Source organism: Odontesthes bonariensis, chromosome 13 (genome assembly GCF_027942865.1).
Source record: "Odontesthes bonariensis isolate fOdoBon6 chromosome 13, fOdoBon6.hap1, whole genome shotgun sequence".
Taxonomy (NCBI): domain Eukaryota; kingdom Metazoa; phylum Chordata; class Actinopteri; order Atheriniformes; family Atherinopsidae; genus Odontesthes; species Odontesthes bonariensis.
The window spans coordinates 15065794-15081314 of record NC_134518.1 but is presented as its reverse complement, the minus strand read 5'-3'; the positions used below and the strand labels follow the sequence as shown (position 1 = coordinate 15081314).

Genomic DNA, 15521 nt, shown 5'->3' with positions numbered 1-15521 from the left:
TTCACCTTCTGCGACTGTTAGATTCTCTGTCCCTTCCTTTATGACAATCAGGATGAGAGCCAACAGTCCCTGAGAGGCAAAGAGACAGAACAAGGCACGTGCTAATAACTCCTGCACCCTGAGGCCTGGTGGTGTCCGGGATATTAGCCACCAATCCAGCTGTTACAGCTTCAAGCTTATAAAAAAAAAAAAAAAATGTAATTTTTTTTTTTTTTTTTCCCTTCGTTTTGTTTTCCCCTACACAAGATTGGAAGCAACGAATATTTCAAGTCTGAAAAATTTAATAAATAAATAAATGGAGATGCTGGGAGGCTTTGAACTGAAAAAACAAAAACAAACCTTATTTCTGTCAGCGGGGAAAATGATCAGCATGCGTAATGTACCTGGACTGGAGAAAAACTGGCCTCCCACACTCATTTAGTGAGCACAGCTCAACAAGAACTACTGACTCACCCCCATTGATATTCACCCTGCAGTACACATTGCCTGTCTAGACTGAAATTAATCTAAGTGAAGAGTTACGTCCCACCCAAAATCTTAGTTTTTCTGGGGGGGTTTTCCTCCTGAGGCCATTCTTCAAAAATAAGATTTTAACTTCCATTCGTTCTTTTGTGGAAACAAGAAAATGTTGTCACAAATCCAAAGAGGAACATTGCGTTTCTGACTGCGATGTCTGCCAGAGAGCAGAGCAGATGAAAGACGTGTACCGACATGGTTGGTGATAACTGCTGTCATCACCAGGGGATTACATCAGCCTAACACAGGCCTCGGTGCGATGCTGCTTGGAGTATACGTCAAGCTCTGTACGCCAAAGAGCAATACTCACCGACTCAATTATCTCTGTAAAAAGGAAACGGCAAACGGAGACAGAACTAACTGATTAATAAACGGCAGCCAGTTTGATATCTGTGGATCAGCCGAGCTTACACAAGTGGAAAACTCGTGCGGAACAGAAAACCAGATCTGAGTGCAACAGCTGGCTGCAACGCAGGAATTATTTTATGTGTGCGCGCCTGTATGTTTGTCAGGCGAGGCGGCACTGCACTTATAAGGCCTGGAAAATGGTTGCTGCTCAACTGCAACTGCAGTTTATTTCAAATTTAATTCTGTGAGGACAAGATGACCCAACATGGAGAGTGCAAAGTATTGGGAGACAAATGAGAGCATGTTCCTGTGACCGGTGAATGCGGCTCATTCAAAAGGCTCTGCAATCTGAGACCGGCCGCGCAAGACGTGGGGCGCACACCATGAAAATGTGAGCGATATGAAAATAAACGCCACAGTCTGAATACAATACCTATCGTGGAAGAGAGAGAGACGTGATATGCATCGGCTCAGGCAGGATCATTATGTGGTTAACAAACAGGTATCTAACACTGACAAGACGTGCTAATTGCCCGGAGCCTTCAAATAGAAGCTCTGAGGAACATAAAATGGCTTCTTAGAGTGACCTTTCATGCAAATCATTTAAGAGGAGCTCCAAAAAATAAATAAATAAATAAATAAAAAGACGTCAGTGATCCATACAAACTGAGAGCAGTACAAAAAGGTAATTATGATGGTTGTTTCTTACCCTTGAAACAGTGAGGGGCATGTTGAAGTCCTTGCCTCCCTGCAGCCTGAAGCCCCATGGTGCGGGGCCGCTCAGGGTAACAGTGTACATGTTCATAGCCTTGAGAAAGAGGGGAAAAAGGAAATGTTTAAATTAGGCAGAAAGCCAGGAAAAGGTCTTCAAGGTCTTGCTGCTGGTTGTCTGTTTTTGTTTCCAGCTAAAAAAAAACGCACACATTCCATGTAGGAAATGATATTTTCCTACACTTCCTACACTTTGCCGTTCCAAAAGAACAACCATGTGAGACAGAGTCCTTCAATACTTATTTTGGTGCAAATAATCATTTGACTGTTGAAATTAGGCTCATCATATTTTAAAGTATGCACAGAACAGTGAGAGCAGTCCAAGACCGTGCACCTCCAAACATGAAGATTCAGATCTGGATACTCGTCAACATCAAAAGTTATTCGCTTCCAAGCTGGGCCACGTCTCACCTCTGGTAAAACCCTCATGCAAATCCCTTCATAAAGTTCGTGGAATCGTGTCAACAACACACAAGCAACCAAGAGGCAATAAAATTCCAGAGCTGCATCTGGGTCACAACATTCCTACATTTATCAACACGCAAATTAGATGATGCTTCATCATCACCAAAGTTTCATGTGAAAGCTAAATTGAGAGGGTAGATGCCCGAGTCGCTGGCATCACAAACCTACTGGAAAATAAGAACAGCAGCAACACTTGAGTCACGCGCTTCCTTTCAGTGTAAAAATAGGCAAGTTGTGCATTAAGTGAAATGTAATGCAACACTGGCCCACTTGGCCTCAGTCTCTAAACGTTTTACACAATTCACACGTGTTAATCCATGAAAACAGTCTGAAAACACCTTCTCCAGATCTTACAGCTGATACTGAACAGCAAGGAGCTTAAAAAGAAGGTAATTTTAGGAATCGAAGGCAACTCGGGTGTAGCGCTACGTCACTGGCTCGCGCTGTGACCCGACCACTGACCTCTGAACATGCACCCCTATGCCAGCCCTTGCACCTCCTCAACCTCACCAGGTGTCATTGATCTTCAAGACCACCACCCAAACCCACCTACCTTATCCTCAAGGGCCGGCTCGGAGCCCAAACCTGGGAGAAAGCTAAGGAGTCAGTGAGCTGGAGCCAGCAGATTCTGTTGGCAAACCCTACTACCCCGATGTCTCTGTGTGCGACACAGGCAAGCCCGAGCCTCTGCTCACTCCTCAGAGGCTATATAAGGAATGTAAAACTACACCAAACTATTTCAGCCCAACACCCACATGAGTCACAGAGGAGAGAGGGGGGGGGTTGGAGAGGGATGGAGAGAGGTAACGTCAGCTACCCTTAAATTCTGGCAAAGGTCCTCTACATAAAAGTCAGTCCTTTTTTTTTCTTTTGTATATGGGAAAAGTGCTCTTGAGAAACGGCAGACGGCCTCGGCTGCAGTGAAGCGTATGGGAGCCTACATTCCTTCTTGAGGGCATGAAACACAGCGAAAACCAAACCGGCAATTATATTTCAACATCAGCTCCTAAAAGAGACAAGGCAGCTCGCGAATAGCAACAAGTAAAGCAGCAGAAACAGTCCTTCTCATCCAAGAATAAAGCCAACCAGCCGAGAATCCCAAATAATCTAATCAATAAAACCTAAGAAAGAGAAATCATTCAAACGGTTTCCATGAATGTCCATCTGATATCACATTCTGGGGGGGAGGGGGGGGGGAGACTTTTAACCGCAGAAGACTTGGATTAGTCCTCCAGAGAAAAAACTAAAGGAGCAGCACACACAGTGATACCCCCAGCAGCAACAGGTAGTGAGGCTTAGATTTCACTTGTGTGGAACCAGCACACCACACATTGATTGTTTTCTTGTTTTAGTCGAGTTATATCAAGACATTTGAGCTAAGAGCGTGAACCTCAGTGTGCTGCTGATAATTAAATGCCAGCCTCTGCGTTGACCCGTCCAAGCAATTAGAGAGGCCGAGTCAATAAATAAAGACACACCGTTTATGTTTGACTTGCGCAAATGACGTAGCGCCTATTCATTCTTATTCATAACGTCCTCTGGAGTCACATTATCCCCCGTGGGTACTTGGATAGTTTATTTGGATGTAAATGGTGCTCAACGCACAGAGTTATGAGCTCACACAGCTCACAGTCCATGCTGTGAACGGTTAGAGATAAAGGCTCCGGAGTGTACGCTCGCAGCGGAGGAGGAAGCCGGACGGGACAAAACTGCACAAACTTTCGGCTCTGACAAATTACTTAGCACTGCTAGCCCGATGGAGTTTGCGGTCGCAAGCAAACTTGGAAGAAAAAAAAAGAAAGAAAGAAAGAAAAGGCACAGTTCTGAGAACAAAGTACCCCGTGCGGTTACCTAGAAGACTTTTTTTTTAAAGTCTGCATTAGGAAGTTACTCTTCAGGAATGTACTGGGATGTGTAGACAAATGAAATAGCTCACCTCTTGTCCCTCCTCTTGTCCGCCAGACATCGCGAGTTAGTGTACCGATTCAAATACAGGGTAGAAAAAAGGAAAATCGGTCTGTAGGCAACCTTTTGGACTTCCTCAATGCGGACGTCAGGACGCCACCTCAGATCCCCCTGATGAGCAGCGAGCTCATTCCCTCAAATTCCTTTTAGCAGGACTCGCCTGAGACGTCAGAGTCACGTGGGTCGAGGCTCCGGGCAGTGAACCAGCAGAGGCCGTTCCGCTCCGATGTCAGCTGCTCCACCATCCCGTGCCAGGCCGTGTCCACCCCATCGCTCCGACACCACTTTGAATTGAATATCCACAAAAAATTTTTTTTTTAAAAAGCGTTAGTTTTCGTCAAGTTTTGACGGCCCAAAAAAATCGTCTCTCACCTGGTCCTAATCTGTGTGACCACAGGTGTGGGTGTGTGAAGACAGAAAATTCACAGGGAACTAGTGCTGTAAATGGGAGAAACTGTTATCAGTGACACAAGTCAGCAGCAGCAGAAACTAAACCCGAAATAAGTTATCTTAATTGACCACAGCTTTGACTATTTTTTTTTTAGCAGAAAACAGTGTTTATTGCATTAGTTTGATGTACTCAATAAAAAGTTGAACCCAGTATTTACAGTTGATTTTTTTTTTTTTTTTTTTTTTTTTACTGGATTAACTATAAGATTCACTGTCCTGGGTCTTATTTGTCATACTTTGCATGTCAAGATGCGCCAAATGTTCACAACAGGTGTAAGGTCCTGATTGCAGGCAGGCAGGTCAGTCCAGCACCTGGACTCTTCCACTGTGAAGCCACTCCTCTTTATTCCGGAAGGAGCAGAAACCCAATAGGAATTTAAAAATTTGGATTCGTGTGACCACAGACTAGTTTTTTCCAACTTTGCCCCTGTCCCCTTTGAAAAATAGTCCCTTTGGCCCAGAGATGACGGGGCCGTTTCCGGGTCACGCACACATACGGCGTCCTCGTCGCATGGTAGAGCTGTAACCTGCATTTGTGGCTGGCAATGATTTCTGAAGTTGCTCCTGAGCCCATACAGTGATCTCTATGACACACTCATGCCTGCTTTTAATGCAATGCCGTCTTAGGGCCTGAAGATCACTGGCATCCAGTATTGACAGACAAAGATGTCCGAATCTTTTCAAACTCGTGTTCTGTAGATGATGGAATATTCAAAGTCCGCACAATCTTACATCGAGGAACAACTGACAGATGTGTTCTTTTTGTAGATTGTTCAACCACTGCTTATTGTTACTCTGCCTCTCTAAGGTGCTCTCTTTACACCCAGTAACGTTACTAACATGTTGCCAATTACTCAAGTTATTTACTGCATGTTCTTCCAGCTATTCCTTTTAATATCATTTACTTTTCCAGCCTTTGTGGTCCCCATCCCAACTTTCTTAAAAAGCATCGCTTCCATCAAATGCAAGCTCAAATGTTACGCACCCAAAGATTTGACGGGTTTTCTACGTTCTTTCGTGAACAAAATGCTGGTTTGCAAATCGTTGCATTTCACACAGCATCCCGACCTTGTTTCAACATTTTGAATAAAATTATTATTATTATTATTATTATTATAAGTGAGAATAACACCAACATTTGAAACACTTCTCTGGGGTGAAGCTGTAGCAAAGACACAGAGGCTTAAGTTTGATCCATGACTTCATGTGAAGGCAGCAGATGGCCAGCAGATGGAGACAAACTGTAAGAAGACAACCAAAAAAAAAAAAAAAAAAAAAACTGGTACCTTCGGGGTGCTGCCCTTGTTCCATCATCACAGTGGATGAACAAGTGCAGAAATCATGAATCACCAGTGAGGGCCCTAAAATAGAAGCCTAACTTGTTTATTCCTAGACTATTTTAGTACTTAAACCACTGTTTGAAATCATTTATTTAGCACCGCGAAGGCTAGAGAAACCGGTCAGGGCTGTTTGTTTTAACGCTGCGGAGCTGCTGTCGTAATTTTTGAGGCTTTAACCTCGGCTAGCTAAAACCTCCAAGGCTCAGTTAAACTTGTACTTTTCGTGAAAGATGGCTGACAACGGAGCACACCCGACCGAAGAGGACCCAGCCGCAGCTTTCCTGGCCCAACAAGAGAGTGAGATAGCGGGGATTGAGAACGACGGCGAAGGATTTGGGGAGCTCGAAGGAGTGGACGGTCCAGAGCCGCCACATCCGCAAACGTTCAACTATGGTAAGTTTATGACTGAGCTAATGTCAGCTCCAGTTAGCAGGCAAACTAGCTAGCTAGCTAATAAATATACCGGTACTTAAAGCGGAATGGTAAAAGTCAACAAACAGAGACCCCATCAACATACGCTATAAGTAACATGACTGGTCGAAAATATTGAGTGGTGTAAGTATGAAATAAGTTTACACAAGTGACCCAGGTGTTTTATAATTAACTACGGGAGCATTAGCTTTGTAGCCTAGCTAAGTGACGTCGGTGCGTTTGTTTTGCTTATCGGCTACGTACGTTGGTAGTCCCAAGCGATGCTAAACCATGAAGAATTTCATTTTACGCTGATAACATATTTAAAAATGCTGTAAAATGACGTTGTAGTGACAGCCCTAAATAGCGGTGTTACGATAATACAACAAACTCTGTCACCCTTTACATTCTGTGACGGGATTTTGTCAGCCATGGCTGAATATTGTAGGATCCCAATTGACGCCCGCTATCAATAATTCTGACCTTACCAAGACATTTTGGACAATATCGGTGGTGGAGCCTCTCGTAATAAAGTTTGAATGAGTTTGATAACTTATAAGCACATGTATGCATCAGAGGTTTGTGTCATGATTTGTGAGGGGTCGCATACTGTACATCTGAAAATCCTGTCATGTTGGCTAACAAAGCAGCACAGACAACATCAGTGCCCAAACAGGTGCAGCTGCATTTCTGAGGTCTTAACCATTTCAACAAGAAAGTAACACTTAACACGGCGGCAGTGGGCACACACTTAAGTAATAGAAGATTGTGAGGAGAGGTGGTATTGGAACACTTCAGGAAACTCATCTTAACACACTTGTTTTTGTTTCTCTCGCTGCAATGTTAGACGGCTTTGAGGAGGAGATTGCCGCAGTGAATGGAGATATTTTCCAGGTGAGCGCAAACTTTGTCTCTGCTGTCAAAAAGTCCCTTTCTACGTGTGGAAAGTTGAGTTTCGTCTGAACAAAAGCAAATGTTTCAGTTTGATCATATTAATCCTACTGCTTCATTCCTGTTTCGTGCTCTGAAAATCACGGATGTACTGTCAAGACATCAACCGAACAGCTGTTTATAAGAGAGTAAATGTCTCCTGTCCTCTAAAAGGAGTCCAATGGCCCCACAGACAACTATGCAGCCATTGCCCAGGTGGATATTCAGAGGCAAGAACCGGAAAGTCTACGCAAGTGGAGGGAGGAGCAGAAGACACGCCTCGAAGCCTTAGGTAGGCAAAGATGTGTCAGTCAGTGGGGTTACATGGCACTGAAAGGATCGGATTATTGGCTAAATTACAATGAGAATGAGTTGAGCAAGGGTAATTATCCTTGGATATATGGCGGTGAATGAATCGAATCAAACTCAGGCATTCAAGAAAATGGCGAATGAAGAGCAAGATGAAGCTACGTCCCTCTACATTTCGTTTGTGATGAGCATGCTTATTGCACAAACGCGATGCACAACGGTGCAATCTCCATCGCGTTGTTTGTTTCTTTCTTTCTTTCTGACGGCGACAACAACAGTAATATCGTCTCTTCCGACTTCTGGTTCACGACCACAGGAAAAAATCTTGAGCATGCGCAGAACGCAAAGTCTAATTCACCACGTGCTTCACCCGTCTGCAAACACGGTTAACTTTCAACCACGTTATCCCGGGGTCTTAATCCGATCGCAAGTACTCTGATCCCATCCAATTTCTTGTCAGAATAAGGCGTCTACATGCACTTAATAACTCAATCTTATTGTAATTTAGCCATTTATCCGATCCTTTCAGTGCCATGTAACCCCACAGAGTTGGAGAGCGTCGGTTTTAACGTTCTGATGCCACTAGGATTTAGCGATTTTCACCACATATTGTTTTCCTTGTAAGACCAGTGATGCAGTATATCTGAACGTGTAGTAACAGATCTAACGTGGATTCCTTTTTTTTCTGTTTGCCCGCTGTTGGGGAAACTCGTGACACTGTTTGCTGTTCTCCGTCGTTCCAACCTGACAAGACTCGGCTTCTAAGGCGGCCGAGGTGGAGTGGAGGGAGAAAGCAAAGAAGGAGTTGGAGGACTGGCATGTACACCAGAACGAGCAGATGGAGAAGAACAAGGCCAACAACAGGTGAGGGTCTTACATTTCACGCCTTGGCTTGCTTAGCCGGCGATGTCATCAAGCTCGGGTGCATTTTCAAGCCGATAAAATTAGTTAAAATTGATTAAGAATTGTTGTTGGTGATGTCCATGTCAAGAGAACCAGGGAGCATTGTGTGATCACAGAAAAACTATGTCTACAGTCATGTGTGAAAATAAATCCAAAGGTTTTGCACATCAGGACATGAAAAAGAAATCATCTGTTCCACACCAGGTATCTAAAATTAGGCAAACGCAGCCTCAGATGAACAAGAACACGTGACAAATAACAGAATCAGTGGGTGAAAAGCTAAATACATCCTTACTGCTTACTAAGAGGTTAGGAAGTGGCCCGGTGCTACTAATCAAATGCACGTATTAACTGATCATCGGCACCTTTAAAAAGGCAGATTTCTTCTCTTTTATTTATTTGGGGGTTTTTTCACAGTTTGCGCAGAATTTTGAAAGAGCAAAAGCTTTCTTTGTTTTTCCCATGACTGTAAATTTTGAACAGACCTGCGGATAAGGCACAGCTGAATTTGAATCAAATGCGCTTATTGCCTCTGTAAAGACAGACCGTCCTCTACCCCAGAGATTGTTGTGCGTTGTGCCGACAAATGTGTTGTCGGAGCCTCTCCTTCTGTTGACCAATCTAACCAGTTCTTCTCTCACACTCTCCAACAGACTCTGTCCAAGTCTGGCACGGTATCACTCTGCATCTGCATCTGTAGTTTCTTTTTTTTTTTTTTTTTTTTTTTTTTTTTTTCTATTCCCAGAGCGCTGAGAGACAGCTCTCTGATGAGACATTAATCCAGAGCTGCGCGTTCATTTCCGGCGCCTGGGAAACCGAACGGGAAGCATGCTCGCTAAAAGGAACAGAGATCACAGTTCCCATCTGGGCCGCGGCTCGACGCCACGGCAGTCTTAATCTGGACGAAATGCTCCACCCTTCCAAGCTTGCTCATTGGCAGCCGTGTTTTTACGGAGCAGTTGGTGCTGGACCATGTTAAACGTTCAACTTCCGCCTCCTCAGAACTGTCTCTCGGTCCTTTTTAAATCGCACCCTAACTTTTCTCTGCCTGTTGTTTGACACTGAAACTGTTCTCCTCTCTCTCTCCTTCTCTTTCCTGCTCTCTCTGCCTTGGCCTGCGTACTAGGATTGCTGACAAGGCTTTCTACAAACAGCCCAACTCTGATGTTATAGGCTTTGTGTAGGTTTAGCGTTCTTACGCTTTTTTAACGTTGTATGCTCTCTGCCTCCCCCGACCACTTTTCACCCGATGCATGCTCCCACCCTGAAATTGTTAGCTTGTTTCTGAAGGTCTAAATTAGTGGTTGTTGCATTTTCGACGGTTTCACGTGTTTGCAATAAAGTATGAAGTATTTATTCAACACTGCCAGCGATGTGTGTATTTAAAAAAAAAAAAAAAAAAAAAAGATGCATGTAGTCGGTTTGTATCTTGTGAACAGGTGCTAGTCGTGTGATTGGTTGAGCGCCATGTTTGACTGTTCTCCCATCCCTCCCACTACTGTTTACTCATTCGCGTTTCTTTCCCCCCGCTCTCCCTCCCACCCGCAGGGCGTCTGAAGAGGCTTTCCTGGCAGAGACTGACGGGGACAGCCCGGGATCTGAATGGGAGCGAGTCGCCCGCCTCTGTGACTTCAACCCTAAAACCAACAAGCAGGCAAAGGATGTTTCTCGAATGCGCTCCGTCCTCATCTCTCTCAAACAGACACCTCTAGTCCGCTAGATGACGTCGTTTGGAGGATTTCCTTCTTGTAACATTGCCTTTTTGGTTTCAAAGCCCGCCCTGCCACCCCCCCCCCCCCCCCCCATCGCATAAGAATTTCTACGCCCTTTTCCATAAAATTTCCAGTACGTTTCTAACGTTTGCAAAACTTCCCGTCCTCTTGACGCCCATTACACTCACATAATGTACTTAACCCGACGCTCCTGTGAGACGACGGGTGGCTCTGTTGTTACACTGTTCTTTAGCTGCTCAGCTTTATCACTACTATACTGAGAGAATATTGTTACTGTACGTTAAACACTTTCCTCTCCCCTGTAACTTATAAATGAAGTGAACTTTCTAGGGTTTCCCTGATATTTTGGATGCCTGGTTTTTAGTTGTTTTTATAAACTTAACATTTAGGTCGGAACACAGATTAGATTGTAACCACTTATGCCTCTCATCGGTGTGGAATCGTTAAACACTTTGTTCACTTTTGTTGCATGACAACCCCCCCCCCCCCCCCCCCCCGAACTCCCCATTTAAGGTAGCTTATGTCTTTCTCTTTCACAAATATAAGCTTGTGGCCTTTCTGAACTAGCTCTTACTCCAGTTTGAGTATCAAGCCAATTTTTTATATTTTTTTTTCCCCCTCTTTAATTGGACAAGATTCAATTTGGAAAAAATAAAATGCGACTCACAACCAAAGACGTATCCTCTGAATTTGGAGATCAGGATTCACACCTTGTTCCTCATTTCACCCTTTTGTTGTGTTGCTCCCAACACATTCTAGCGCCTTTTTTTTTTTTTTGCATTTTCAACAGTGACGTCTGCACATTGCTTCACATGTTGCCTATTTGGACTTTACAACATTAAAACGGTGAATGTTAAAAAAATTAAAAATTTTAAAAAAGAGAACTGGAAAATAAAAATGTGAGTGATCACCTCAGTTTAACGTGTGGGTCTTTTGGCGCTTCTGGAGGTTTAGAGCGACCAAAGCAGACGGTGTGACCTCGTCGTGAGGCAAGAACACGCTCGCAAGCAGTGAGAAGCAGGTTGCCCTTCTTTATGAGGGCGCAAGTCTCGTCCATGATGTTTTTGCGTCCCTGATGCAACGGTTGACCTTTCTTTTTTCCTGTGGTTTTCACGTGAAACCTGGAGTGTTGGAGGTGAACCTCGGCCCAGCCTCACTGAAAAAGCCTCCAGTTGAGACGAGTGAAGATGGTGATGTATAGGAGGAGTACATGTGACATCAACGAAGCTGTGTGATGTTTTATGAAGACACGGGACACGAAACTCATTTGTAAAGTTTATACCAGACACATGTTTAAGATTATTTCCATAATGATACATAGGCAATATCTGAAAATAAATCCACCAACTGCCTTTAACGCTACTATAGCGGTTTGAATGCAGCTTGCTTATGAGGTCTCATTCTACTTTGCTGTTCTCTGCTGCGGGCGTAAAACATTTAGCCACCATGTGCAATTCCCAGTTTGTTTGTTTTAAACAATAAATAGTGATGGCCTTAACATATGTATCTGAAGAACATCTGTACACATTGCCTATCATTCGGCTTGTTCAGAGAGTCCCAACTCCAAGATGGATCTGGTCTTGATTCCAAGTTGACTGGATTATGGCAGCCATGTCCAACTGGTCCATCATCACTGCTTGGGTTTCAAAGTTGTAGTGAAGACACCAACGATAATGGCAACTACAGTGAAGCCTTGAGCAAAGATACGTCCCCTCATCAACATCTGGGACTGTCTGGTTTTCCCTTGATGGAAGGCACGAAGACCGTACATCAGCGCCCCCGCTGTTCCCAGACAACCTGGAGGAAGAAAAAAACAAAACGAAAACGTCAAATAAGTTTCTGCTCCCTCATACAGGTGACAGGTATGAGCGGTAGCCGGGTACTGTACCGTGAGCTAAAAGTACAAGCTCAAAGAGCAAAGACTACCATGATTTAATAACCATCAGGGTCATTGTAATTAGACAGCAGTCTGCTACAAAGGCACATAAACCCAAATAATAAGAGTGAAAAACAAGCTTTCCTCAAATAACTTTGGCTCTGTTTCTCATTAATGAAAGCCCACCGTTTAAACTAACATTTCATGCTAACCAGGTGTAGATACATCGCTGGCAATAGAACTGTCACGCAGAGGACGCAATGTACTACACTTGTGTAACTTCCCTCCGCAGCGTCTCCCCTCTCATAACTCACCAAGGGGGACGAAGGGGTTCTCCTTGGTTTTCCGCATAAATTTCTCCTTGAAAGTCTCATCTTTGATCCTCTGCAAAGGATTGAAGCCTTCGATGACCGGCGGCTGGGAAAAGTCAAAAGGCACAGGCGCCGGGGGGGCGACTTTGGGTGGTTGCTCAGGGGCCGTTGGTGTTGTTGCTGCTGCCGCCGCCGCCATATTTACTTTGGAATACCGATTAACTGAAAACGTTACTTCCGGCTAGACTGTACTCCGCCTTCGCAATAAAAGTCAATATCAAACCTCACGGCCGAAAACTGATGAACGTCACCGCGCTCACACATTTAAAGCGATACAATGTAACTTCTCAAAAAGCCCACTCTGGAGCTCCCCCTACAGGCTTGGAGGTAATGTACGGTTACACTGTCGTAAATACAACACCCTTTCGCTTTCACGTTTCACGTTTGTTGACGAACCGGCGAGGAGTCAGAAGGTGCAAGCTATGTCGACCGAGAAGGTAAGAGTAATCAAATGTACCTGGGAGCGTGAGAGGGGTCTATTTGTTTTTGCGGTAGGTGTGCCAGAAAGCAAGTCGAAGTACTTCCGCTCAGCTCCCAGGCCGCTACCGGGCCGCTCCAGCAAAGTTACATAGCGCAGTTTTTCCAACTCAGACCCCCGAAGGGCATAGGAGACATGCCAATCGTAATATTAAAACTCATTCTAGCCGCACAAATTTTTTCAAGCTGTTATTTTAAGGTAGAAATGTTACATAGTATTGCTTTAACTTCATGTTTGAGTTTTAAAACAAAAATGCTAACAACTTCATCTTAAAATGACATTTAAAAGTCCCTCTTAAGATATTTACGTATAAGTTATGCATGCATCATTTTACTCGTCACTGGAACGCTTTTCAGTATTTTTACGTAGTGAAAGCTATATTTCAGTGATCAAATACAAGTTAGATAGTTCAGCCATCTCAGTCTTTGTTCAATAGTCGGATTTTGAACTTGAATTTTTGGCTTCATGGTTTCCGATAGTCTCTGGCTGTTAGGATGATCAGATTGAAATTTTCTCCATTATGCACTCACCCCTCCCACTAGGCAGTATTGTGTAAAGTTCAGTGTTTCAAAGACCGATTTAGCTCATAATTAACAATATGTAAAGTTCTTTGTATTAAGGAAAGTTAAACTCGAGTTAAATTAAATTATTGAGAAACAAGCACAGTTCCCGATAATAAGACTTCCTTGGAAAACTTTGAGCATTGCAATAAATCTCGAAGGTTTCTAGCCAATCAATTAAAGATAAGCAAAGAGAAAACAACAATCACTTCTGTTAAGGACTCAGAAGGAAATATCACCCATGACCCTGACGTAATCAACAACACTTTCAGGGACATCTATAAAACCTCACATTCATCACAAAATGATCCACCAGACGGTAACATTGATCAGTTTCTTAGTAACATAAACCATCCAAAATTACAACTTGAACAGGCCATGCCTTTGGATACCTCTCTCAATAGGAGAACTCCATGAAGCCCTTCAACATATGCCTAACAATAAAGCCCCACGACTAGATGGTTTTCCAGCAGAGTTCTACAAAGAATTTTGGACTGTTTTGGCACCTACATTTCACAAAATGATATTACAAGTCAAGGAGAATGGCAGATTATCCCCCAACATGAACTCTGCTAACATTATCCTACTCCAGAAACCGGGAAAAGACCCCGTACTTCCATCCAGCTACCGCCCAATATCACTAATCAATGTAGACCTCGAAATAATTTGTAAAGCCCTCGCCAAAACACTAGAAAAAATAACTCCCCTTATAATACATCCCAACCAGACAGGTTTTATAAAGGGTAACCACTCATCCAATAGCACATGCAGGCTAATTAATCTCAGACTATTCTACCACCAACAACTTAGAAACCACTATTATCTCTCTAGATGCAGAAAAAGCATTCGATTGAGATAACTGGAAATTTTTATTTGCAATATAAACAAATTTGGATTTGGGTCATAATTACTATGCGAGGATACTATGTAGCTCTCCAAATGCAAGAACACATTATAGAGGACAAAATATGTTCAGGCTAGGTCTTACACACTCTAATATCTGCTCTCATTGCACAGAAAACACACCTGATGATTATGCACACGCTTTCTGGTTTTGTGCGCCTGTCCAGAAGTTCTGGTTTGAGGTTTGTGAGGACCCATCAATGGCTCAGGTGTAGTATTCCTGCATGCCCCACAGTGTGCATACTGGGTGACTTAGGTGACATCAACATGGAACTGAACTCAGCACACATGGTCCTCACAGTGTTTATGTATCGCAAAGAAAACTATTCTCATGAACTGGAAAGCAAAGAACAATCTGCGTATTAACCAGTTTACAAATGTTCTTTTAGATCATATTAGCATGGAAACAATGTCTGCCTCCTCAAAACATCAATTGACTGAATTTCATTCTCTCTGATGTGCAGTGGCTCCCCGGATAAGGTCACTGTGGGTCCCAGACCTGGTGGACATCGAGCCCTCCTGCCCAGGGAACGCGGGTGCCTACTGCGGCCAGTCCCTGGCTGCCCTCTCTGGGGGGGAGCTTCAACATCCTCATACCCCTCTGGCTCCTGTACATGGCACACATGAAGGGTTTTTGGGGAGGGGGGGGGGGCATGTGTTCTGCAGGGTGTAGTGGATGGGACTACCTAGGTGGTCCCCTTTGGTGCACTCTGCAGCCCCCCCACCCCTCAGTTTTTATTACACCTTAGACATTACTACTCATCACACACACTAGGCCCAGGGGGGTGGGCGTGCCGAGTGGTATCTGGTGGGCGGGGCTCTTTGGGTAGGTAGGTCGGCTCCCAGTTCAAGGCTGCAAGCCCTTCAATTTTAACTGCTCACTATTAGACAGAGGTCCTTTATCCATCAAAAAGGGGGGAGGATTCTCCCATACTTACCCTCAACCAACTCAAATATTGAAGAGCAAAGGGGGGCGAGGGGCGGGGTCTTCTTACACCTCTGTTGCCTAGGTGCTGCCAGCGGCGGGAGGGGCCAGGAGGAGGGGGCCAGACTGCTGATTCAGGGTCTGTGCCCGCTGGGACACTTCGGGGGAGATGGGGGGAGGGGGACCACGAGCGTGTGCTATGTGCCTTCTGTCTAGTTTCTTTTTCTTTGCTCTCCCTCGTTCCCCGTCAGATTCGGCACTATTACA

The 15521-nt window shown here is 44.2% G+C and overlaps 3 protein-coding genes across 8 annotated transcripts in view; 1 reads left to right on the top strand and 2 right to left on the bottom strand.

Annotated features, from left to right (window-relative positions):
- Positions 1-4223, bottom strand: part of pdlim7 (PDZ and LIM domain 7) — a 28250-nt gene extending 24027 nt beyond the window's left edge. The window contains exons 1-2 of one of the 4 annotated variants that reach the window (XM_075481114.1): positions 4037-4223; positions 1574-1672 (exon numbers count right to left, since the gene is read on the bottom strand). In XM_075481114.1, the coding sequence (XP_075337229.1) occupies positions 1574-1672; positions 4037-4066 (129 nt within the window). In that variant the 5' untranslated portion in view covers positions 4067-4223. The other 3 variants (XM_075481117.1, XM_075481115.1, XM_075481116.1) reach the window with 3 other exon arrangements.
- Positions 4224-5802: 1579 nt separating this feature from the next.
- Positions 5803-11051, top strand: cltb (clathrin, light chain B). Of its 3 annotated transcripts, none has more exons than XM_075481110.1 (6): positions 5803-6248; positions 7114-7160; positions 7371-7488; positions 8258-8369; positions 9535-9588; positions 9957-11051. In XM_075481110.1, exons 1-6 carry the CDS (start codon positions 6086-6088, stop codon positions 10126-10128), a joined length of 666 nt encoding a protein of 221 aa, XP_075337225.1. In that variant the 5' UTR covers positions 5803-6085; the 3' UTR covers positions 10129-11051. The 3 variants fall into 3 exon arrangements, with proteins under 3 accessions (XP_075337225.1, XP_075337226.1, XP_075337227.1); XM_075481111.1 differs by lacking the exon at positions 9535-9588 and adding an exon at positions 9062-9082; XM_075481112.1 differs by lacking the exon at positions 9535-9588 and having other exon boundaries at positions 5805-6248.
- Positions 11052-11404: 353 nt separating this feature from the next.
- Positions 11405-12569, bottom strand: higd2a (HIG1 hypoxia inducible domain family, member 2A). The gene is made up of 2 exons (XM_075481113.1): positions 12332-12569; positions 11405-11938 (listed from the first exon to the last, which is right to left on the bottom strand). The coding sequence occupies exons 1-2, from the start codon at positions 12525-12527 to the stop codon at positions 11772-11774; spliced, it is 363 nt and encodes a 120-aa protein (XP_075337228.1). The 5' UTR covers positions 12528-12569; the 3' UTR covers positions 11405-11771.
- Positions 12570-15521: the final 2952 nt, after the last annotated feature.